Source organism: Balaenoptera physalus (genome assembly GCF_965194825.1).
Source record: "Balaenoptera physalus genome assembly, chromosome: 12".
Taxonomy (NCBI): domain Eukaryota; kingdom Metazoa; phylum Chordata; class Mammalia; order Artiodactyla; family Balaenopteridae; genus Balaenoptera; species Balaenoptera physalus.
This window is the reverse complement of record NC_138897.1, coordinates 80,620,436-80,646,573: the sequence shown is the minus strand read 5'-3', so window position 1 is coordinate 80,646,573 and position 26,138 is coordinate 80,620,436. Positions and strand designations below refer to the sequence as shown.

The 26,138-nt window shown below is 41.9% G+C and overlaps 1 protein-coding gene and 1 long non-coding RNA gene across 6 annotated transcripts in view; one reads left to right on the top strand and one right to left on the bottom strand.

Moving 5' to 3' along the window:
* Window positions 1-26,138, bottom strand: part of LOC309639856 — a 90,456-nt gene that overhangs the window by 16,077 nt on the left and 48,241 nt on the right. The window lies entirely within an intron of this gene.
* LOC309639782 (BICD family-like cargo adapter 1) overlaps window positions 2,445-26,138 on the top strand; it is a 97,102-nt gene continuing 73,408 nt past the window's right edge. For 2 of the 5 annotated variants that reach the window (XM_082417476.1, XM_082417473.1), the window contains exons 1-2: window positions 2,447-3,722; window positions 10,789-11,004. In XM_082417476.1, the coding sequence (XP_082273602.1) occupies window positions 3,279-3,722; window positions 10,789-11,004 (660 nt within the window). In that variant the 5' untranslated portion in view covers window positions 2,447-3,278. Of the gene's footprint in view, window positions 3,723-10,788; window positions 11,005-26,138 lie in introns of all 5 variants that reach the window. The other 3 variants (XM_082417477.1, XM_082417474.1, XM_082417475.1) reach the window with 2 other exon arrangements.

Genomic DNA, 26,138 nt, shown 5'->3' with positions numbered 1-26,138 from the left:
TTTCTGATGAGATCAGTGGTTATATTAATGAATGGTATTTTAAAATATATATAGTATAATGACATGTGACAATATTTGGAAGATCTGCATAACTCAGTGAACCAATATTTTCCCAATGACTGATACATACTTTTAAAGAATCAATCACACATGGGTAAAAGATCCATTCAAAGTGAAAGGTAGATCAGTGGATTTCCTTGATGTGGTTTTAGATTCCATCTTGCAACTAATCTTTAAGAAGCTATCACTTGTCGAGTTTCGGTGTCTTATCAAAGAAAAATACCTTCAACAATCAGAAAAGGCTATTAAAATATTCCTCCTTTTCCCAATTGCATCTTTGTGAGACCAGATTCTCTCCATATATTTCAACCAAAACAAAACATCACCACATTGAATGGAGAGGCAGATATAAAAGTCCATTTTCTGCCATTAAGCCAAACATTAAAGAGATTTACAAAAATGAAAAACAATGCCTTTCTTCTTGCTCATTTTTTTTTGGAGGGGAATATATATTTTTCATTAAATACATTATGTTAAGATTTAATAGGTTTATTTTAAGTATTTAAAATAAAAATTAAAAATTTTCTGTTTTAATTTTTAATACAGTAAATATCAATATCTAAACCTGTATAAACTAAAGTTTTTTGAGATCTTTGATGATTTTTAAGAGTGTAAAGAGGTTCTGAGACCAAAAAGTATAAGAACCACTATTCTAAATAGTTCTCCAAAGTTGGGCTGGTCTCCTTTGACTATTCACAAGAAGATAGTACTTAGGGCCAAACCTGTAGTAGAAAATGATCACTTCCTAGTCAGGTTAGGCAGGGGAACATTGTGAAGAAGGATCCTCAGAAATTAGAGTTAGCATTGTAATAGTTCATTCTCACAGTAATAGGCAAGTCTAATAGAGTAGCACCATTGAGTTTAAGGAAGGCAAGAAAAAGACCTTTCGGGAAAGAGAGGTTGCAAGTCTGAATCAGGAAAAATAAATAGCTGAAACAAATGCCTTTTGATTAGGAATTCTGTTTGCTCTTGATATGTGTGTCCCTAATCTATTTATAGGAGTAACTTCTCCTTTCCTGATCAAAAAAGACAAAAGAGAGTCTTCAGTTGGGTCTCACCATGGGCCCACAATTTCTGTTCAAGAGGGCATAATAAAAAGTGTGAGAACAGTGCATTGTTGGAATGGTACCATGGTCAACTTTCAAAATTTAGCTCTAAGATTGATGTGGGAACCCCTCTATGGTCTGTCTCCTTTTCAGTCAACAAGAGAACAAAGTCAGCCCTGAGGCTCAGGACCTTTAGGATTCTGACCTTCAGCCTGAGAGTAGAAGGTGATGTATACACCTGAGTATTGTTTAGGCTCTGAATTTAATAAGGACAAAAAGCCATGAGAAACCATTTGACTCATTTCAGCTGCTCTGTGTCCTGAAATACTCCATCTTACTGTAATGAAAAGAATCAAAATATGATCTAACTCAAAAATGGGTTGTTGTCCAAGAGGAAAGGGAATAGTGACCAATTCTAGCTTCAGATGGGATTGTTTCTGAAAATAGAAGACAGAGCATTACCAATGAGGTCAAAGCAAGAACTGACTGGAATCACCCAGTAGGTTCTTCAGTCCTTGGTTTGATCATTGCAGGAAGCTTTCCTGATAGCACCTTGGATATCGATACAGGCCATCTTGATCACAAATTACTATTTATCTTCCTCAACACTCATATGTGAGGAAAGTAAAGAATAACGATATATATGTGAACCCTGGAGTCAGCCTGTCTGGATCTGATCCTGTATCTCTCAAGGCCTCAATTTCCTTCTCTGTAAAATGAGAAGAGTGATAGTACTGACTTTTAAGATTCTTGGGAGGATTATCTAAGATAATGCGTATAAAGCACTGAACACAAGACATGGCACATACTAAGCGCCTAATAAACGGCAGTTATTATGGAGCCTCTTTGCTTCGTATTTCCATCTGTGAGCAGTTTTTTCCGTTATTTCTCAACATAACCCCTTTCTTTCGGGGCTGCTGATCTCTGAGGCATCTGGTCCCTTATATCCCTGAGTCATCATCACTGAGATGCTGGGTTTCTGAAGTCATCCCTCCTACTGCTCTCTAGGGCTCCCTCTCTTGACTGCTTAGCTCTCACGGGAGCCGAGACCCACAAGCCGCGGCTGCGAGTCTCTGTCGGGCTTGGCCACCCGTCTTGGAGAAATGTCCTCAGTCCCCTTGGTGATCACCTAAGACTGAGACCCATTGGACCCAGAGAAACGCCCCAGCCCAGAAGCGGGAGTGAAGCCGGGGATGGGGCCGTGCCCTGAGGTGATAACAAGGCTAGGGGCGGGGCCGTGCTCGGAGGTGCGCGCGAGGCCACACCCCGAGGTGAGAGTGCTGGGGGCGGAGCCACACCCGGTGGACGTGAGGCCGTGGGCGTGGCCGCGTCGGGGAGCCGCCCGAACAGTTAGGGATGCGCCAGCTGTCTCCACTGGCGGCGCGCGCTGCCGCCCCCGGGCGTGAGGCAGCGCAGGGGTTAAGGCCGTCGGCGCCACCTGGGCGCCGCTGAGGAGACCCACGAACCGGCGAATCGCGCGCTGGCCCGGCTAACAGGTGCCCGTGCGCGTCAGGCGCCGGCAAGGGGCGGGGAGAGGGGGCGCGGCCGGAAGCCCCGGGCGGGGTGCGGCCGGCCGGGTGAACTGGAGGAACTGAGGTAGTCAGGAAGGAGCTCGCCGGGCTGCGCGGCGCGCGATGTGGAGCCACCGCCTCGGCCCCTGCAGCAGCCGCTGTCGCCGCCGCTGCTGCTGGGGCTGCCGCCGAGCCGAGGGACATGGAGCGCGGCTGCAGAGAGCGGCCACCGGCAGCAGCAGCGAGCGTCGCAGCGACAGCGGAGCGCCGCCCGCCCCGTGAGGCGCTGCCCGGCCGGCGGCGGCAGCGGGAGCAGCAGCAACAGGGTGGTTGAAAAGCCGGCGGCGGCGTTCCTCCTCGCAACCTCCCCTCCCGCTTCGCCTCCCCTCAGTCTTCGCTTTCTCAGCCTTCCTTTTGCCACCCCCTCCTCCTCCCCAGCGCTCGCGGAGCAGCTGAGCCCGGGGGCGGGGGAAGGGGGCGCGTGCCGCCGGCGCGGGGGAGGGGCGGGGCGGCGCGCGCCGCGCCCAGGGCTCTCGGAGACCCGGGGGGCGCGTGCCGCGGCGTGAGGAGAGGCGCGGGGCGGTGCGACGGGGCCCCTCCCCCTTGCAGCCTGGCGCGCGCCGGCCGGGCCGCACCGCTGCGGGCTCCGCGCGCGCGGGCCATGTCCGCCTTCTGCCTGGGCTTGGCTGGCCGCGCTTCAGCACCCGCCGAGCCGGACAGCGCCTGCTGCATGGAGCTGCCCGCCGCGGCCACGGACGCAGTCGGGAATCCAGCCGCAGCCGCAGCCGCCGCCGCCGCCCTTGTCTCCTTCCCCGGGGGCCCCGGGGAGCTGGAACTGGCGTTAGAGGAGGAACTGGCGCTGCTGGCGGCCGGGGAACGGCCGTCCGACCCCGGAGAGCATCCTCAGGCCGAGCCCGGGCCTCCAGCCGTGGGGGCCGAACTGCAGCCGCCGCCCGCCCAGGATCCCGAGCTGCTGTCGGTGATCCGGCAGAAGGAGAAGGATCTGGTCTTGGCGGCCCGACTGGGCAAGGCACTGCTCGAGAGGAACCAGGACATGAGCCGGCAGTACGAGCAGATGCATAAGGAGCTGACAGATAAGCTAGAGGTGAGGACGTCCCTCCTGGGATGGGTGGGAAGCGGGGGGTTGGGGGGAGCCCAGGCACCCGCCTGCCGGCCCTCGGTAGCTTCGGGAGCCACTCACCCACCCCACCCCATCCCACCTCTTTCTTGCTCATCCTCCCTCACAGAAAACCACCTGGAAGCGGGGTAGCATGGAGGGTTTTGGATTATCAGACGAGGACATTCATTGAACCCACCTGGCTTTCCCACCCTACTCACAGCAAACGGGTCTATGCACGGCTCCAAACACTGTGGGCCGTTCTGTATACATGCTGTACACAGCATCTAAAATAGAGTTTACAGTATGACTAATTTATACAGCACTGAGGTGATGTCCGCACACAGGGAAATTAGAAAGTCGCGAAGCATTTAAAATATGCTCCATGTTTTCAGAGAAGTAGTTAATCACTAATCAGGGTGTTAGCCTAAAGCTTTTCAGCTTTGGAGTTAAGGCCTTCAGATGCCCTTGTCTTAACTTCCCGGCAGCTCAGAGTTGTGGGAAACAAGTGCCCCTAAAGGGGCTTTATATAGCCTTCAAATAGTTAAGGATTAGAAAGTATGGTTCCATTGCAGAAATCAGGTGAGCCTGGGCTCCGCATGTGACCACTGGTTGTGGATTTGATTTGGACCTCAGTATTTATATGCATTTAAATAGTACTTTTCTGTTTCTGTTCTGGGTCTCACACATGCAATTGGATTGCCAAATGCAACCTGTGAGAACCATACAACTTTAACCATTGTTATAAATACCCCTTAAAGTATCTGTAAGATTTCTGCCACTTCTCTGGTCCAAAGTCTTTTGCAGCTATGCCTGTTTGTTTTCTTGACCTTAACTAGAAAAGGGCCTTGAAAGTGATACAGGTTGCCGCCATTTATAAAAATTAAAGAGATTTTTTTTTAAAAAGTGGGGGTAGGGGAGGTGCATCTGTGGCAGTTGGGATGAGCTTATCCTTTTCTGCCTGTGCATTTACTCTTGTTACCCAGTTTGGTTGCAACCAATTCTTTTTATTCTTAGTTAGAAGAGAATAGTACAGCCCTGAATGAGGTCTGAAATTGACCATAGTCTGGTTCCATACCACTGCTGCGGGTCAAACAGTCAGAATGTAGATTCAGAAACTTTTCTATAATAAGAAGTGTGTCTGTATTCCAACGACATATCAAAAGTAAATCAGGGAGGAAAAAAAGGAAACCACTGTAACCCTGTAGTTCAGTTGGCCTCTTAACTAGGTCTGCCAGTCGATGAACTCCTGAGATACCTCTCTGAAAAGTGGTTTGTGAAACCTGTAGGTAGACTGCCAAAAAGCAACCCAGTGAATTGAATTGTTTAATTTTCACTTGAAGTAGAGGTCTAGGAATAAAAGGGTGTCTTTTTTTTTTTTTAAGAGATTTGATTACAGGCTCTATATACAAGTACTACTGCAGAGATTTATGCTTGTGATTTGAAATTCCTTCAGTAAGGGACTTGATTAAAGAGATAGCTAACTTGAAAGGTACATCATATCAGTCAGTTTGATTAGTGATAGATTTCAGGGTAATCCTGAGCGTGCAGTTATACACATCCTGGTTTCCATTTGGAACCTTTATACATGTCTTCAACAAAGGAAAAAGACATTCAAATTCTGTAACAAGAAAGGTTCTATTGTAAAAGAATAAATTACATTTGACTTTTTGCTGTTGACTTGATAGACAATAATAAAATAGTTTAAAACTCTCATTAAACTATTTTAAAAAATCTTCACTCCTCTCAGGTCAGCATATGAACTCTAGTGTTAAAAGTTTATTTTTAATTTCTGGAAGTTGGTTGCACAACAGTATGAATGTACTTAGCACTACTAAACCAACAGTACACTTAAAAATGGTTAACATGGTAAATTTTATGTTATGTACGCCTTACCACAATTTGAAAAATAACATTTTTAAAAAGTGAAATATTGATCGCTAATCAATATTAATGAGTGATGAAGGGGTTCAGTTATACAGTTTCTTCTAGGTATATCTGAAAATTATCATTAAAATTTTTTAGTTTTTTTTTAAAAAGTACACTTAAAATTATCAAGGTATTGTCGTTAGTTTCTTGTTAATTCTTTTAGTATTAATATGAGAGTGACAAATCTCATTAACAGGGGACTATTTCATTTGATACCTGCAAGTGAATTTTCCCTTGCAAATTATACCTGTAAGTATATTTTTTAAGCAGCTTAGATTTTAGAATGTCTACTTGGACAAATTCTAAAGTTTAATACAGCCACTCTGCTAGATTTTCAATTAAATTCAACATTTAGGAGTAGAGAACCAGCCATTACTTTAAAAAACATTTGTAATTTTCTACAAACTATCAGACAGTGGAGTCAAACACATTTTCTCATGGGTTAGTTTGAAAGATAAACACATGAGTGGACTCTGAGAGAATGTTGGTTTGACTATTAAATAATGAGACTGGTTTTGTTTTAGTCCCATCTGCTTACTTACTACTTCAGAATTGGCACCTTTCTAATTTCAGAACCAAGTCATTTTCAAGATCTTTTCTACTTATTCGTTAGCTATTATTGAATACCTCTCCAGTTCTGTGCACCAAACCCAAGATTGTGTTTTGTCATTTAAAACATAAAGTACTTGATCTTACACTGCTCTCTCATTAAAGGCACACTCTTTAAAGTCTTTATTGGTTTAAAGGTTAACATAGAAGTTTTTTAGTTAGGCATCTCTTAGGGTTAAAATGAAGATTCAATTTAATTTAAGAGATTGTAAGGTTTTGGTCATTTTTTTCCACCCTTAAATTGACTATCCTGTATTTTATTCATTCCCTGAATCAGATTTTCACATGCTTAATTTTTTAATATAAATTTATTTGTTTATTTTTGGTTGCATTGTTTATTTCGTTGCTGCACTCGTGCTTTCTGTAGTTGCAGTGAGCGGGGGCTACTCTTCATTGTGGTGCGCAGGCTTCTCATTGCAGTGGCTTCTCTTGTTCCAGAGCACGGGCTAGTTGTGGCTCGCGGGCTCTAGAGCACAGGCTCAGTAGTTGTGGCGCACGGGCTTCGTTGCTCCGCGGCATGTGGGATCTTCCCGGACCAGGGCTCGAACCCATGTTGCCTGCATTGGCAGGTGGATTCTTAACCACTGCACCACCAGGAAAACCCCTCATGTGCTTAATTTTTTTTTAATGCCTTTAGATATTTTATTTCTTCTGCATCTACAGTTAGCCCTTTTGCTTTTAAAACATATCCAGCCAGGGCCTTAGTAGTTTCTTTTTTTCCCCCAGAATATGAACTAAGACAGTAACTTGGGTTTATGCACTTTTTTCTTCAGAGATTAAATCGTTATTTAGTTTTTTAAAAATATGTTTTTACAGTCCAGGATCCCCTTTTTTTCCCATTCTAGCTGAGAGTGAATTATCTCTTACTGCAGATGTAATCTCTTTCCTCAATTACATTTTCTTCCCCCTTCCCTAGGCCAATTCTAATGATTCTAGCACTATTTTTTTTTTAAGAGGCAAAACAAGTAAGGTGAAAATGATTCATAATTGGGTAGTAGATTTAGGTAAGCAAACGCAGGGGTCCTTATTTGCATTCAGTGCTTGGTCCACTTAAAAAATAGTATTTTTCTTTGTATTTTTTAAGAACCATATCCTGGACTTACAAGAATAGTGCTGCTTTTTTGGTTCTTTGCAGAAATCCATGTTACTGGTTGTAACAACCAGTTTTAGGTGGGCTAATGATATTAACTTTTGTTTTTTCAGAGTTTTAAATAAACTTTTTTAGAATGGTTTTAGATTGACAGAAATATTGGAACGATGGTACAGTTTCCATATGCCCTGCCCCCAGTTCCTCTGTTATTAACATCTTACATTAGCATGGTATACTTGCCATAGTTAGTGGACCAATACTAATACATTATTGTTAGCTAATATCCTTAGTTTATTCAGATTTCTTTAGCCTTTGCCAAATGGCTTTTTCTGTTCCAGGATACCACCTTACATTTAGTTTGTGTATCTTCTTAGTCTCCTCTTTCCTGTAACACTTTCTTAGACTTTCCTTGTTTTTGATGACCTTGATAGTTTTGGCATTAACTTTTTTCTCTTTTTATTGAGGTATAATTGACATACATCATTATATTAGTTTCAGCTGTAGATATTACCTTTTAAAATACCGTATAACTGGGGCTTCCCTGGTGGCACAGTGGTTAAGAATCCGCCTGCCAATGCAGGGGACACGGGTTCGAGCCCTGGTCTGGGAAGATCCCACATGCCACGGAGCAACTAAGCCCGTGAGCCACAACTACTGAGCCCCCGTGCTGCAACTAATGAAGCCCACGCGTCTAGAGCCCGTGCTCCGCAACAAGAGAAGCCACCACAATGAGAAGCCCGCTCACCTCAACGAAGAGTAGCCCCCGCACCGCAGGTAGAGAAAGCCCGCGCGGAGCAACAAAGACCCAACACAGCCAAAAAATAATAATAATTAAAAAAAAAAAATACCGTATAACCCCAAGAAGCAGGGAATAGCATGGGCAGAGCCTGACCTCCACACTTGCTGATACTCTGCCTAGAGTTTATTGGTTAATTTAGCACTTAACTGAAAGTATAATTCTAGGAGAAACCTTTCTTTTCTCAGAGTTGACAAAAGGCTAAATTCTGTATGTTCATTAATAGGAAAGTCTTGATTTTTTAAATTAAAGCATTGGGAAACCTGAATTAGGAAGTTTGTCACGTGTGCAAAGAAATGTAAGGACAGAATAGACTGATGAGCACCACCTGTCCTCAACCCTGCTGCCTCCCCACCCCACCCCCCGCAAGTGGATTAGATTGTTTCAGTTGCTTGGTTGGGGTGTTCACTAACAGCTGTTGGCTGAATATTTTTAAGTCTCTGTTCTTTTAGAACACAAACCTAATTTATCTGGCCTCTCTGTAACACTGTGATGACTGAGTTCTTGCTGTTGCCTTCTGCTCAATCTTTTCCATTTTGAAAAAACTCAATAAAACCAAGTATCACAATTTTAGGCTGGTAATTACCATTTCTGCATTTCATCTTTCTGAAGTTTGTATAGTGACTAAAACATTCTCATTTTTGGAAGTTTAGCAAAGTGAGAGAAGCGTAGAGCAGAAAATTTTCATGCTGAGGAGTACAAGTCCCTCTCTTGTCATTCCTTTTCCCCTGTGCTCCAAACTGAGGCTGTATAAAGTATAACTATAATGTGACTTTTTCAACGAATATACCAGAGTGGCTATATCAAAATTAATTATTCCCTTGAAGTGGTCAACTTTGGAGGCTATACAGTTATCTCAGTGAAAACTGCCTTTGCTGATGTTCTCAGAATTTTAATTTTTCTGACTGCTCTGTCATGGTAAATTTGCATCTTTTGGGGGTAAATTAGACTTTCAGAAACATTTACAAGTCACTCAGAGCAAATTAGGGGAATAAAATGGCAGGATGAAATGAGATAATCTCTTTTTAGACGCATCTCAGATGTGAAGTAATGGGACTGATTTTCTTGTATAACTGTGCACTGGCCCTTAAAGCTTTACAAAAGAGGCATTCCAAAAAACATTCGAAAGATGAGAACTTGGGTAGAATAAGAGTGTAGGTTCCCAAGGTGAAAAGATGTTTGAGTATGCTGAAGGTGAAGATTCAAATGCTCATCTTAGCTTGTTGAAACAATCTCAGTGCTTGATATCAACCTTCAGTACATCAGAATTTCCAATAGAACCTAGATAGATAGATAGATAGATGCCTGCCTAGGCCTCATCCCATTCTTAACTGAATCACATCTTTGGAATTAGTATTTAGGTGGATGTATTTTGAACAATTATACCAGAGATTTTCTGACAGCAGCAAAAGTTGAGGACCATTGCTTTACATTTCATATATTCCCTGAGGTATAACTTGGCTTTTTTGTACATACTATGCTTTTTAAGTAGGAGAACATACTTTCCTCTGAAAAGACGAATTTGTATTTATCTCAGAGAAATAAAAAGATGTTCTTATTTCCTTCAATCCAAAAGAGTTCTTTTCTGTCGAGCTGCTACTTCAAACCATCTGTACTTTTCCTGCATACCATTTGTCACGCTGTACAATTTAATACTTTTATCAACCTCTCCCACTAGAATGGAAACTCCATAAAGGTAAGGACCATTATGTTAGTGGCCAGCCTGTAACAGGCACTCAAGAATGAATGAAAGGATCAGAAATAAATATGCAAGGCTAATAAGTCATGATTTAATAAAAGTGGTCCTGAACCTGAACTTGCCTTAATGATTTTGAAATACAGTGCTATATATAGCAAGAAATATTTATTGAGTTGTGATTTAGAGCATTAAACAAAGTCAAGTGACTAAGACACAAATCCCAGCTCTCCCATTTGCTAGTATAGACCTTGAGCTTGTTATTGAATCTCTTATCTTCTGCTGCTTCATTTGTAGGAAAAGGTGGTTAATCTGAAGCATCTATGGAGTTCTTTCTAGCTCTGAAAATTCTGTGATTCTAAGTGCCTGCTATATGCCAGGCATAATAGATGAGAGCAAAAGAAATTTTCTTAAGGACTCATTTTAAGTTGTTTAAATGTATATTTCACCAATTAATAGATGATTTACTAAATTTCAAGTGAGTTCCTAAGTCTAGAACCCCCATTCCTAAGGATAAGAGTAAACAGTAAGTATTTTCAGTAGGAATGACATTCTCTGTGAAATCAGCCTTCCCTACTCTGGAAGAAGGGAATATTTTTGCAGCTGTGAAATGGGCAACTTCTCCTACGTGGCAGAGTGTTTTGTTGTGCTCACTGACTAGGAAAAAGAAAAGTTAGAAGAGTGTGAAAGGAGAAAAAAAATGAAAGGCTCTGGATTTTTTTTTTTTTTTTTTTTTTAGTATTTATTTATTTGGCTGCACCGGGTCTTCGTTGCCACATGTGGGATCTTAGTTGCGGCATGTGAGGTCTTGTTGCCTGACCAGGGATTGAACCTGGGCCCCCTGCATTGGGAACGCGGAGTCTTAGCCACTGGACCACCAGGGAAGTCCCTGGAATTTTTAAAGGTTTTAAAATCCTCTTCATTTTTCACCCAGCACTTAGAGCAAGAGAAACACGAACTAAGAAGACGATTTGAGAACCGAGAAGGGGAGTGGGAAGGGCGTGTGTCCGAGCTGGAGAGTGATGTGAAACAGCTTCAGGATGAGTTGGAGAGGCAGCAGGTTCATCTACGGGAAGCAGATCGAGAAAAAACACGGGCTGTCCAGGAATTATCAGAACAGAACCAAAGGTTATTGGATCAACTCAGCAGGGTGAGTCACAAGTTAAGAGTTTATGGTATAAAATACTAAAAGTTGAAACAGAGTTTCTGTGTAATGTCAACCATATATATAAGGTAAGAGGTGTTGCCTTTGGTATTGATATCAACAAATGAAGTATTTTTCACCTATAAGAATTTCAGCTGTGGTGAACTAGGTGTCAGGAGCAAAGACCCTTGCCTGTCATTAGTCACCTGTTGGACTTTGGCAATCACTTAACTTGGGAGTTTTCTCATTTTTAAAATGTAATAGTTTGCTTAATGAATCGATGTTCCTTGTATCTCTACAAGTCTATGATTCTTTTACCTAAAGAAAGTCTTGTCACTGGTAAAATTATGTTAATGCATTTAGTTCAAATGTTAAATGGTGCCATCTTTAAACTGAAAAGCTTAGGGAAAATTTCTAGAGCAAATGATTTTCATTGGTACTACATTTGCGAATGTACATTCCTTCTTATTCTTTAAATATGAAGGGAGGTACATGTATCTGTACATAAAATTTGTTCTCTTTGTTTCCACATTAAGTAAAAGTTCTTTATTTGTACCTTTATAGAGTGGTGTCATGGAAGTATTAATTAACCAAAGTCAAGATTGTAGAATCATTGCAAAGAAGGAGTTTGAGGGCTGAGCAGGTGGAAATCTAATTTAAATACAGAACATACTTTTTAACAAATGCAGGAATGTTGTTTATGCCCTGGTCTCTAAAGCCACCTACTTTTGAAAATTAAGAGCTGGATTTACTATTGTAGCTCAGACCTTCTTACGAGTTGAAAATAAAACGAGGGCTTCCCTGGTGGCGCAGTGGTTGAGAATCTGCCTGCTAATGCAGGGGACACGGGTTCGAGCCCTGGTCTGGGAAGATCCCACATGCCAAGGAGCAACTGGGCCCGTGAGCCACAACTACTGAGCCTGCGCATCTGGAGCTTGTGCTCCGCAACAAGAGAGGCCGCGATAGTGAGAGGCCCGCGCACCGCGATGAAGAGTGGCCCCCGCTTGCCGCAACTAGAGAAAAGCCCTTGTACAGAAACGAAGACCCAACACAGCCAAAAATAAATAAATAAATAAATAAATAATAAAAATAAAGGGATTCCTTTAAAAAAAAAAAAAAAGAAAAGAAAAGAAAACGAGCTCAGTTACCAAAGGAAAAAGAACTACTCTGATCAAATCCCTAAGCACAAACGTTCGCAGGAGAGCACTGCCCTTGTCCGCATGGTTATGTTTGGTGCTTAGGTCTCTGGGAAAGGCTTAGCTAGGGCAGCATGTGAAGTTATTTCACTAGTTTGTGTCATAGTTGCTTCCCATGGGGACCCTGAGACTGGTCAAAACCTTCATGCCTCACAGGGAAGTGTAAAGTAAATGCTACCACTAGAGAAACGGAGAGGAAGAAGGAGAGGTACGGAAGGGGTGAGTGGAACAGGGTATCTCGAGGGAGATTGGGGGTGGGCAGGGGAGAGACAGAAGGAGAGAGATGCCTAATAACTTGGAAAATAGCTAGTTGCAGGAGCTATCAGATTGTGAAGGTGAGAGTTCAGGTAGGTGGAGCTAAAGATCTTGCCTGCAGGTTTCTCATCTAGGGAATCAAATCACCATTTGACTGGCTGGAAAGGAAGAGCTGGACAGTTCTTCAAGAAGTCATTATAGGGCCAGCTCAGAAGCCTTTCTGACTCAGTTCTAAAACCTTTTTTAGCAACCGGGAAGGGAATCTCTATCTTTGTAAGATTTTATAGGTTTTTTTGGGTTTTTTAAAAAATAAATTTATTTATTTTTGGCTGCGTTGGGTCTTCATTGCTGCGTGCGGGCTTTTCTCTAGTTGCAGCAAGCGGGGGCTACTCTTCGTTGCGGTGCGCGGGCTTCTCATTGCGGTGGCTTCTCTTGTGGAGCACGGGCTCTAGGCGCGCGGGCTTCAGTAGTGTGGCTCGTGGGCTCTAGAACACAGCCTCAGTAGTTGTGGCGCACGGGCTTAGTTGCTCCGTGGCATGCCAGACCAGGGCTCAAACCCGTGTCCCCTGCATTGGCAGGCGGATTCTTAACCACTGCGCCACCAGGGAACTCCAAGATTTTATATGTTTTTGAGGCTTTATTCATTATTCATGAAAGATTAACCAAATAGGCCTGGCCAGATTGATTTATTTGTTCAAAAAAAATAATAATTATTCTGAACTAGTGTTTCTTATGGAGACTTTTGAAAGGAATACAACAAACCAGAACAATTTAAGAGGAAATTATTTCTTGGGAGCTAAGTTCATGTTACAAAATAACGTGAGCAGAAGCCGACTCAACTCTGCTTTCTGATCTGGTGAAAGATAGGTGGCCGGAGAAAGCAAATATTAATATGACATAGCGAGAGCACTGAGCTTGGAATTTGGATGAATGTTGAATCTTGGCTCTGCTTCTCATTAAGTGGGTGACCTTGTTTGTGCTTCCCTTTCCTTATCTTTATTTTTTATTAAAAAAAAAATATTTGGCTGCACCAGGTCTTAGTTGCAGCATGTGGGATCTTTAGTTGCGGCACGCAGGATCTTTAGTTGTGGCATGCGAATTCTTAGTTGTGGCATGCGAATTCTTAGTTGCAGCATGTGGGATCTAGTTCCCTGACCAGGGATCAAACCCAGGCCCCCTGCATTGGGAGCGTGGAGTCTTAGCCACTGGACCACCAGGGAAGTCCCCCTTTCCTTATCCTTATTTTTTTTAATTATTTTTTTAAATTTATTTTTGTCTACATTGGGTCTTCATTGCTGCGCACGGGCTTCCTCTAGTTGTGGTGAGCGGGGGCTACTCTTTGTTGCAGTGCACGGGCTTCTCATCGCGGTGGCTTCTCTTGTTGTGGAGTATGGGCTCTAGGTGTGCAAGCTTCAGTAGTTGCAGCACGTGGGCTCAGTAGATGCGGCATATGGGCCCTAGAGCGTGTGGGCTTCAGTAGTTGTGGCTCGCAGGCTCCAGAGCGCAGGCTCGGTAGCTGTGGAACGCGGGCTTAGCTGCTCCGCGGCATGTGGGATCTTCCCGGACCAGGGCTCAAACCCCTTTCCCCTGCAGTGGCAGGCAGATTCTTAACCACTGCGCCACCAGGGAAGCCCCCTTTCTTTATCCTTAAAATGGAGGTTGGGGACTTCCCTGGTGGCGCAGTGGTTAAGAATCGCCTGCCAACGCATGGGACACAGGTTCGAGCCCTGGTCCAGGAAGATCCCACATGCCGCGGAGCAACTAAGCCCATGCGCCACAGCTACCGAGCCTGTGCTCTAGAGCCCACGAGCCACAACTACTGAAGCCCGCGCACCTAGAGCCCGTGCTCTGCAACAAGAGAAGCCACCGCAATGAGAAGGCCGCGCACCGCAACGAAGAGTAGCCCCCGCTCTCCGCAACTATAGAAAGCCCGTGCACAGCAACGAAGACCCAATGCAGCCAAAAATAAATAAAATAAATAAATAAATTTGAAAAATAAATAAATAAAATGGAGGTAAAAATTTGTACCTCATGCAAGTACTGTTGAAATGAAAATGAGGTAATATGTTTATGTTAAGCAGAATATGAAGTTAAGAATATGTTTCAGTGTTGATGGTTATTTTACTAAGGCAGTATCTTTATAGTTGAGGTTCCTCTGCCTAATTTCTCTGTAGAAAATACTGATAAGCTGTTCCCAAAGGAATATAGGAGGATAACATTTCCACTGGATCTAGATCCTTGTTATCCTCTCTGGCCTTGAATGTAGGCCCTTGGTGAGTTTTGTGGCTTTTTTTTCCCTTTCTCTTTTTAAGCAGGCCAAGCCCCTTGGGTTTCCATCAGCAGCCAGTTTAGATTGCATTTTATTATCATTTTATTAACTGAGTATTCAGGAGCTAGAGGAGTTGGGCACTTTGAAGTGAATTAAAATTCTCCTAGGACAAGTTAACAACCAACAAAAGTAGTAGAAGGCCATGCTTTTCTAAAAATGTATATAATGTGTTTTTATAAGCATGAAATGTATAATATCTAAAATGTAGTATATTTCTGTGATGCTTTTGTCCAAAGTATTTTTTATTGAAGTATAGTTGATTTATTTGTCCAAAGTATTTTTAAATGTATTTCCTTTGCTGCCATGGTTTTTTTGTTTTTTTGTTTTTGTTTTTGTTTTTAAATAACTGCTTTATTGAGATAGAATTCATATGCCATAACATGTACTTTTTAAAAGTGTACATCACCACTATCTAATTATACAATAGAACATTTCACACCCACCAAAAAAGGAAGCCTGTACCCATTAGCAGTCACTCCTCATTCCACCTAACACCCTATCTGACTCCCTGACCCCTGGCAACCACTAATCTACTTTTTGTCTCTATGGATTTGTCTGTTCTGGACATTTCATGTAAACAGAATCATACTTATGTGACTTTTTGTGACTGACTTCTTTCCCTTAGCATAATGTTTTCAAGGTTCATCCACATTGTAGCATATATCAGTACTTCATTTTTGTGGCTGAAGAATACTCCATTGTATGGATATAACACATTTTGTTTATTGATTCATTAATTGATGGACATTTGGATTGTTTCCACTTTTTGGCTTTTATGAATAAGACTGCCATACACATTCATGTTCAAGTGTTTGTGTGATCAGCGTTCTTTTCAGCTCTAAATTAGTATGCTATGAGCGTATGTATCCCATGAGCTTCTGGATCCTCATTATGATGAAGGAAGGGATGGGTACTGTTGTAATTTTATAGCTGAGAAAACTTGAGGGACAGAAAGATATGTGACTTAATTAAGGCTCTTCCGGTTCAAGACTGATGAGGGTTCCTGTGCCTCAATTTCAAATTTCTGAGGCAGCAATTAAGGTCACAGACTTTGGAGCCCAGACAGCCCTGGGACCAGACACCATCTCTGCTATTTACTAGCTGAGTGAGTATGGGAAAGTTTTTCCACTTGTTAAAATCTTAGTTTCCTCCTCTGTATAATGGAAGCAATTACACTATTACTATTATCTGAAGCTGTTATGAGGACTAAATGAGTTAATGTATGTAAAGCTCTAACCACAATGTCTAGCATACAGTGAGTGCTCAATAAATGGTAGCCATCATAATTATCATGTCCTCATCATGTAGATGAGATTTCTGCATCTTGTCCAATGTTGATTCTCTAATTGAGAGAGTGGATGAATCTGAAGTGTCCCCAGCACATATCAGCATGTAAAAATATTTTGTTTAGTAGTCAAATCTCTACTCAAAAATATTTGTGTAAAATTGACCCTCCTAGGAGTTGAGTCAGGTTTATTCTATAGCACCTAGTACCAACACTGTTGCATATATCCTGGGGATACCCTTATCCCAGTTCATTTGCTCATTTGGACAAAATGCCCTCTAAATTCTCTTCTAGCTCCTAAATTTCTGAGACTCGTTTTTGTGAAACTCAGGTTGACATATCTGGAGAGAGTATAATTCACTTTTTAAGTTAGAAAGTCATACTATGATAGCGTTGACAGTGGGGGTGTAGGACATTTTAAACACTTATCCTCCTAATTATATCAAAAGTAGAAAGAATACAGTGGGCCTTACTTTCAAGAGGAAAGGCGAGATATGGGCCATGCTTGTTGCCTAAGAAGAAGGAGATATAAATGCTTAACATGGAGGTTTTTTGAGAATCCTTCTGATACATAAATATAACAGCATTTTTAGCAGAAACTTCCAGAGCCCGCAGATGATTTTCTCCCCAACAGCAGCAGCTAAGATATCAGAGTTCTGATCAGTATTAGAGTCCTGAAGTGGTTATTCACTAATTTAAGCTACTACAGTTTGTAACACAGTTTAGGCACTATAGAAAGTTCTGTTTATATCCTTCACCTATTATTGGTGTGTAAGAGTTTTTTTACACATTCTTGATGGTATTATATTTTCATTTTGTTTATGGAGTCTTTTACCAAACAAGTGTGTTCTTTTAGTGAAGTCAAATTTTTTAATCATTTCCCTTATTATTTGACTTTTTGTGTTTTGCTTAAGCCTGTCCTCCAGGTCATGACGATATTTTCCTGTATTAATTATAATTATATTAATTATAAAAATTTAAGACTTGTTTTTTACATTTAGATCTTTAATCTGTCTAGAATTTATTTTTTACTATGATATGACATAGGAGTCCAGCTCTGTTTTCTATGTGATTTATTGTCTCAGCACTGTCTATATCCCCATGAATTTCTAATGCTGTGTGGATTTTTTAATGAAAAAAAAAATCCTAACATTTAGTCTTGACTGAAGAGCCAAGGTAACTTAAAATAAAAATTTTAGAGGGCTATATAAAACTGTATTATTTTGCTAGGGCTGTTGTAGCAAAGTACCACAGACTGAGTGGCTTAAACAACAGGAAATTATTGTCTCACAGTTCTGGGGGCTGGAGGTTCAAAATCAAGGTGTCGTAAATATTGTTTCCTTTTGAGGGCTACGAGGGAAGGATCCCCTCCAGGTTGCTCTCCTTGCCTTGTAATAGATGGCCGTCTTGCCCCTGTGTCTCCTCCCTCCTTGTATCTGTCTCTGTTTCCAGATTTCTTCTTATAAGAACACCAGTCATACTGGATTAGGGCCCAGCCTAATGACCTGTTTTGGTTTTTTTAATTTTTAATTAAATAGTTGTAAGTTGTAATTAAATAGTTGTATAGTTGATTTACAATGTTGTGTTAGTTTCTGGTGTATAGCAAAGTGATTCAGTTATATATGCATATTCTTTTTCATATTCTCTTTCATTATGGTTTATTATAGGATATTAAGTATAGTTCGTTACACTATGCAGTAGGACCTTGTTATTTATCTATTTTATATACAGTAGTCTGCATCTGCTAATCCTAAACTCCTAATTTATCCCTCCCCCACCCCCACCTTCCGCTTTGGTAACCGTAAGTTTGTTTCCATGTCTGTGAGTCTGTTTCTGTTTCGTAAATAAGTTCATTTGTCTCATATTTCAGATTTCACATATAAGTTATATCATATGGTCTTTCTCTTTCTGACTTCACTTAGTATGATAATCTCTAGGTTCATCCACATTGCTACAAATGGCGTTATTTCATTCTTTTTTATGGCTGAGTAGTATTCCATCGTGTATATACACCACATCTATTTTTTTTAATTGAAGTATAGTTGATTTACAATGTTGTGTTAATTTCTGCTGTACAGCAAAGTGATTCAGTTATACATATATACATTCCTTTTTTATATTCTTTTCCATTATGGTTTATCATAGGATATTGAATATAGTTCCCTGTGCTATGCAGTAGGACCTTGTTGTTTATCCATTCTGTATATAAAAGCTTAACATCTGCTAACCCCAACCTCCCACTCCATCCCTTCCCCAACCCCGTCCCTCTTGGCAGCCACCAATCTGTTCTCTATGTCCGTGATTCTGTTTCTGTTTCAAAGATAGGTTCATTTATGTCATATTTTAGATTCCATGTGTAAGTGATATTATATGGTGTTTGTCTTTCTGACTTCACTTAGTATGATCATCTCTAGTTGCATCCATGTTGCTGCAAATGGCATTATTTTGTTCTTTTTTATGGCCAAGTAGTATTTCCTTGTATATATGTACCACATCTTCTTTATCCATTCATCTGCCAATGAACATTTAGGTTGTTACCATGTCTTGGCTATTGTGAACAGTGCTGCTATGAACATAGGGGTGCATGTATCTTTTTGAATTATAGTTTTGTCTGGATATAGGCCCAGGAGTGGGATTGTTGGATCATATGGTAACTCTGTTTTTGGTTTTTTGAAGAATCTCCATACTGTTTTCCACAGTGGCTGCACCAACTTACATTCCCACCAACAGTGTAGGAGGGTTTCCCTTTTCTCCACACCCTCTCCAGCATTTGTTATTTGTAGACTTTTTTTGTTGTTATTTGTAGACTTTTTAATGATAGCCATTCTGACTGGTGTGAGGTGGTACCTCATTGTAGTTTTGATGTGCATTTCTGTAATAATTAGCAATGTTGAGCATCTTTTCATGTGCCTATTGGCCATCTGTATATCTTCTTTGGAGAAGTGTCTATTTAGGTCTTCTGCCAATTGTTCGATTGGGATTTTTTGTTGTTGTTGAATTGTATGAGCAGTTTGTATATTTTGGAAATTAAGCCCTTGTAATGACCTCTTTTTAATATGATTACCTCTGAAAAGACTATCTACAAGTAAGGTCACATTCTGAGGTATTGAGGTTTGGACTTCAACATATGAATTTCAACCCATAACAACCATTTTGGGGTGTTTTTTTGCCAACAGGTTCAACTCTTGAATCTTAGTACTGTCCGTGTGGGGGCTGTTCACAGTGGTGCCACTTACTTTCTTTCTTTTTTTTTTTTTTTTTGTGGCTGCATTGGTTCTTCGTTGCTGCGTGCGGGCTTTCTCTAGTTGTGGCAAGCAGGGGCTACTCTTTGTCGCGGTGCGAGGGCTTCTCATTGCGGTGGCTTCTCTTGTTGTGCAGCACGCGGCTTCGGTAGTTGCAGCACACAGGCTCAGTAGTTGTGACCTGCGGGCTCAGTAGTTGTGGCTCGCGGGACCTAGAGCGCAGGCTCAGTAGTTGTGGCGCACGGGCTTAGTTGCTCCACGGCATGTGGGATCTTCCCAGACCAGGGATCGAACCTGTGTCCCCTGCATTGGCAGGTGGATTCTTAACCACTGCGCCACCAGGGAAGTCCCTGGTGCCACTTTCTTTGTGGGTTGCATACACTCAATAACATATTTACTCACCAAAGATACTTATGCCTGTGACCATACAGCTAAGGTCTACCATGACCAATGGGGAGAGATTTAGGACCTTTAATTTTATTCTTTGAAAAAGTCCCAGATTCACCTCCCTCCTACTTTTCCTCTCATGACTGACTGGCATTCAGATCTTCTGTGTAGACTAATGAAACCTTTATTATTATTATTTTTTAGATCTTTTTTTTTTTTTCGGCCACGCTGTGTAGCCTGTGGGATCCTAGTTCCCTGACCAGGGATCGAACCCACGCCCCCTTCATTGGAAGTGCAGAGTCTTAACCACTGGACTGCCAGGGAAGTCTCTAGATCTTCTTTAATTCAACATTTGGCAAATACTTAATTGAGCAAGGCACAGGGGATATAGTGGGAAACACAAGGCTTCTGTTGTGTGAAGCTAGTAGGAAGAAAGATTTAAATAACTAAACAAATCCACAAGATAATTACAGATTGTAATAGGTACTATGAAGGGTGATGTGATGGCAAATGACCAGAAAGAAGAGAGTGACTTTAGGAAGGATAGTTAGGGAAGGCTTCTCTGAGGAGGTAACATTTGAGATGAGACCTGCAGGTTAAGGAATCAGCCATAGAAGAGTCAGGGGAACAGGGTTCTTTGATGGATCCTGTTAGATTGTACACTGTCTGAGTGTAGAGACCACATCTGTATTGTTTATCGTTATAAACAGGCAACTAGTAGAGTGGGCATTCAGTAAAAGATTGTTGGTTGTTATTTTTTTTCTTGACTATCTAGGGTACCTAATAAAGAAATTAGAACTCTGTTTTTCTGAAGATTACACTACCCCTCCATGCACTCCATAGAAGACCACTCTTGACTGTTTCAGACTCACTGTTATGCCATATGTGTGCTATGTGAAAACCAGTGGTCAAAGGAACCATGCATGTCAGCGCTGTGACGGGCAGGCTGTAGATAATGGTGACCCAGTTGCCTAGAAATCTAGTGTTGTCTTCATAGATACTCTTTCTGTAATTGCATGAAACCCCAATCTTCCATGAATTGAGAAGAGTGACTATGGAATGGACAGAGCTTTTTTTGTGTATTGATGTAAAACCTGCAAGTACTTTTGCGTTGTGCTATGTCTCTCCGGTGGTCTGTAGGTTGGTCAGTTACTGAGTGACTGGCCCTGTAGTCCTCTGACCTTGCTGGTGGAGAGAGAAATGAGCATTTTCGCTTTTACCAAAAAGTTCTCTTGGGGAGTTCCATGGTGGTCTAGTGGTTAGGGTTCTGGGCTTTCACTGCTGCAGACCAGGTTCAGTCCCTGGTCAGGGACCTGAGATCCTGCAAGCTGTGCGGGGCAGCCAAAAAAAAAAAAAAAAAAAAAGTTCTCTTGTCTCATGGGATGGTTGGCCATTATTTGGGAATCATTATGGCTTTCCCTCCTTTGCTGGGGGTATATAATCTGGACAAAACTGTCTCCAACTGTCTGTCATCTATTCTTAGAACCCCAAATTGTCCAAGGTATGAAGAAGGAGGCAGTCAGAGGTTTCCTTTGGAAAGCTGTATAGTGAGCGCTCTTGAACAGAGCCTCATCGAGGATGTATAATTGCTCAGTGTACAGCCCTGGATGTAAAACTCTTCTGAATTCACCTTAAAAACCATTTATCCCCTTCTTATTATTGTTTTAGTACTGTGCTATATTCTTTTACTTTTTATTTTCCCAGGGCCCTCCCTATGAGTTCCTTCCCCGTTCATTGCAGCTCTACAAGTGTCTCTAACAAACCTCTCCCTGGTTCCTTACATCCAGAATTGTGGTCATATGCCTAGTCACTGTGGCTTTGGGTTACTATCTAATTGTGCCAGTAGGAGAAGCAATATTTGGGGCAATATGCAAGAAGGACTGTTCCAAAGGCTGCGTGAAGCCAAAAAAAAGGTTGTTACTGTAGAATCAGAGATAGGGAAGGAGATAAAAAGAATTCAACAGGAAGTTAGGCCTAGGTCCAAGGCCAGGAGAAACCAAAGCCTGCATTTTTAAACTTGAAGGGCTTAGGCCAAGAAATACCTGGAGGAATAGTCTGAAGATTGGTGATGGAGAAGTTGAAATGAAGGAACAAAGATTCACTTGTAGCTCAGGTGAAACCAGGCAGTTTGAAATCTATGTCTGTGAAAGCCTGGCACCCAGTAGGGTATTCTTTTTGTGAAACTTGGTTTTTCTGTCTAGGAGAGGGGTGGCTTCTTAAGAAACTAAGCCTTATTGAACATCGCTTAGTAGGTATTCAGGAATTTCAATTTTGCCTCTGCCTTAAATTTCCACTTACAGGATTTTAAATTAAGAAAATATGTGTATACATTGTTTTTTTCCAACGGCAAAAAGAATTCATGTTCATGGTAAAATGAAATTCAGACAATACAGAAATGTTTGATGTAAACAGTGAAAATTCTTGATTCTCCATCAAAGAAAGTGCTAATGACAGTTTGGTGTTAATTCTTTTGTATTTTTTTTCATACACACACACACACACACACACACACACACACATACACACTCTCACATGGATAATTTTTTATTTTTGCTTTTTTTCTCAAATAGAATGGTTTTGTTAATTTTTTTTACTTAGTAGATCTTAGACTTTTTTCACACTTTTAAAAAATTTTTATATATTTATTTATTTATTTTTGGCTGTGTTGGGTCTTCATTTCTGTGTGAGGGCTTTCTCTAGTTGCGGCGAGCGGGGGCCGCTCTTCATCGTGGTGTGCGGGCCTCTCACTATCGCGGCCTCTCTTGTTGCGGAGCACAGGCTCCAGACGCGCAGGCTCAGTAGTTGTGGCTCACGGGCCCAGTTGCTCCGCGGCATGTGGGATCCTCCCAGACCAGGGCTCGAACCCGTGTCCCCTGCATTGGCAGGCAGATTCTCAACCACTGCACCACCAGGGAAGCCCGTTTTTTCATATTTTTAATGTTTGAATATAGTATTGCTTGTACATATGGATGTACCATAATTAGTGTAACCATTTCCTATTGAAGAGCATGTGCACTGGTTACAGTATTTTACTGTTAAAAACACTGTTTCAGTGAACATCCTTGTTCATATATCTTTGCACTCATATTATCATTTGTCTATGATGGGTTCCTAGAAGTGGGATGTCTAGGTCAAAAGATATGTACATTTAAGATTTTAATAGATATTACCATATTGCCCTCCAAAAATGTTTCAGTAGTCTGTACTCACCCTAACATTTATCTTTGTTAAGGCTGAAGAACCTGTCATTCTGCGTGCATATGTAGTAAAACTATAAAGAAAACTGAGGTGTTTTTCATCACAGAAGTCAGGATACCGTTTCCCTGAGGAATGAGGTTGGGAGGAGGAGTGGGGCAGGGAGGAGGAGTGGAAGAGGATGTTTGTCATCATGGAATGGTGCTTAGGGAGGAGGCTTCTGGTATGTTCTACTTCTTGACCTTGGTGATAATTACATGGGTGTTTATTTTACAATTATTTGTTAAACAGTACATATGTGTTTTATGTATTTGTCTTTATATGTGTTACATTTTGCAATAAAAAGAAAAAACCAGGCTAAAATGTGAAGGGTTGACAAACTATGGCCCACAGACCAAATTCAGCTGCTGCCTATTTTTGTAAATAAAGTTTTATTGGAATGCAGCCACACCCATTTATTTTCATACTGTTTGTGGCTGCTTTCATGCTGCGATGGCAGAGTTGAGAAGTTGTGACAGAGACTGTATGGCCCTTTAAGAACAAAGTTTGCCAACCTCTGCTCTATGTAATTGAGCTAGAATAAATTAAAAGTTAGACGGAGAGGGGCTTCCCTGGTGGCACAGTGGTTAAGAACCTGCCTGCCAACGCAGGGGACATGGGTTTGAGCCCTGGTCCAGGAAGATCCCACATGCCGTGGAGCAGCTAAGCCCGTGTGCCACAACTACTGAGCCTGCGCTCTAGAGCCCGTGAGCCACAACTACTGAGCCTACGTGCTACAACTACTGAAGCCCGTGCACCTAGAGCCTGTGCTCCTCAACAAGAGAAGCCACCTCAGTGAGAAGCCCGCGCACCGCAATGAAGAGCAGCCCCTGCTCACTGCAACTAGAGAAAGCCCGTGTGCAGCAACGAAGACCCAAGGCAGATTACTCTAGCTATCGCAGGAGAATGGATTATAGGGGCCATGGGTGCAAGCATAGAGGTCAGGGAAGAAGCCACTCGCCAGTGGAGATTTGGTGGTAGCTTTGATTATAGAGGCGGTGAGAAGGGTTCGATGGGGTGTATGTTTTGAAGGTATAATAGAACCAACCAGGACTTTTTAATGGAATGGATGGATGTGAGAAAGGGAGTTAAGGGAAGAATAATAAGAAATGACTCCTAGATTTTTGTCTTGAGCTACTGAAGGAATGGTGGCATCATTAACTTGAGAGACCAAAGACTAGAGGAGAGGGGTAGGTTGGCATATAAAATCGAATAATTATTTTTGGACTAAGTTTGAGCTACCCTTTAAACATCCATGTTAGTTTCACATAAGTAGAGCAATGAGAATTCTGTTGTATTGAGGTGAAATATTGAGTTAAATTTCCCACAGCCATCTGTGCTCTCTCAGTGCCTGAGACTCTGTTTTACCGTCTTCTGTTTGTTGTCAGCAGGAATTTATTCAGAGTGACTGAAGCTGTATTCAGATGAATACCCACTCCCCCAACCTTGACTTCTACCCTCTGTAATCCCCCCTCCTTCTCATTTGTCCCCCACACTCTCAGCTCCTAGAAGAGCCCCTCTTCTGAGCTGGTGTCTGTGGGATGACATGAGTAGGAGGACATTGGTGCAAACAGGTGCTTTATTTCCTGCCTGTTCGGAGCTGTATTCCTCAGTCTGCCTCTAATGTCTTATCCACACACGAGGAAGATAGGATGCGTACTAGCTGGAGCTAACCTTCCCTGAAAAGACTAATTTTCCCCTGAAGAGTAAACAGATCCCTATTCTTTAAACAGCTTATTTGGGATTCGCAGCCCTGCGTCCATATACTTCTTGAAGCAAATTTCTCCCAGGTTTCTTTCTTAAAGTTAAAGGCTTTAAAATCATGACCATTAGTGTCATGGTTGCTCTGCCTGGTGACACACAACCATCCTTGTTTCTAGAACACTTTACAGTGAACAACAACAGCTGTTCATCAAAAGTAGTTTTAATTGCTGAATGGGCTTTTGTTCCTTTTGGGGGCAGGGGGCTGTATTTTACTTCTTAAAGTCTGTTTCATTTACAGGTGTTGTGTTGTAGAAAAAAGATATGGCAGTTTTTAGTCAGCTTATCCTTGAAAGAAGTTTCGAAGACAAAATTATTTCCCAACCAAATAACAGTAGTTTAAATTTCCAAAAGGACACATACGGGACCTCCTCTAATCTCATTACCACTGGAACTGGTAGTAATTATTCTTTATTTGACAGATGAGGAAACTGAGCATCAGAAGTTTAGTGACATTTGCTCAAGGCTTTGCACTGGTTACAGGTTTCAGGATTGGTTTTTGTACCTTTTCAAGGAGGGGTAGTCAGACAGGAACAAAAACCTCCTCCCATGTATTTCCATCTTATTGGCTTGCTGTTTAGTTGATATTTGCTGGACGTTATTGTGTTGGATGCCCCTTAACTTCAGAGTCACTGAGTAAAATGAATCCAAAGGCTTGGGGTCCACTTTTAGCAGCTTCTGTTTGTTATGTCAAGGGTGTGCTGCAAGGATTGAGAAGGATTTGTTGAGAGGCTCACTTCAGCTAGAAGAGAAAACGGGTTTTTGCATATAGGAGCTCTCCTCTGTGAAGACAACATTTTCAGCTTTTTCCAGATTGGTACTAATGCTAATTAGTAGGTTAAACACATTAGGGTGGTAATTGCTTGTTCTTCAGCATATGGGTGTTTTTTTGGTAGATTCATGTCTTGATTATTTGAACCTGCTCGTAATTATTTTCCCAGAGAGAGAGAGCCATTCCTGATTCAGGAGTCTTCAGGTTGGTTCTGTTAGTTACAACTATATCATGTTCTCATTATCTTTTTCAAAAGAGGAGAGCCTCAGGTTCTGGGATATTAAGTCTAAATTTGGGGGGTTGCAAGACCCAAGAGTCAGATAAATCACTGTGGGAGTAGATCTTCTCTCTTTTTTTTAAATATTTTATTTATTTATTTGGCTGTGTCAGGTCTTAGTTGCAGCACATGGGATCTTTTGTTGCGGCACGCAGGCTTCTCTAGTTGCAGGGCTTGGGCTCAGTAGTTGGAGCGCGCGGGCTTAGTTGCCCCGCGGCATGTGGGATCTTAGTTCCCCAACCAGGGATTGAACCTGCGTCCCCTGCATTGGAAGGCGGATTCTTAACCACTGGACCACCTGGGAAATCCTGGGAGTAGATCTTCTTAATGCTGCTAGATTTGACTTAATACATTGGCAGTCAGCTTTTTTTTTGACATTGAAATCTGGATTCCCTTGGTCTC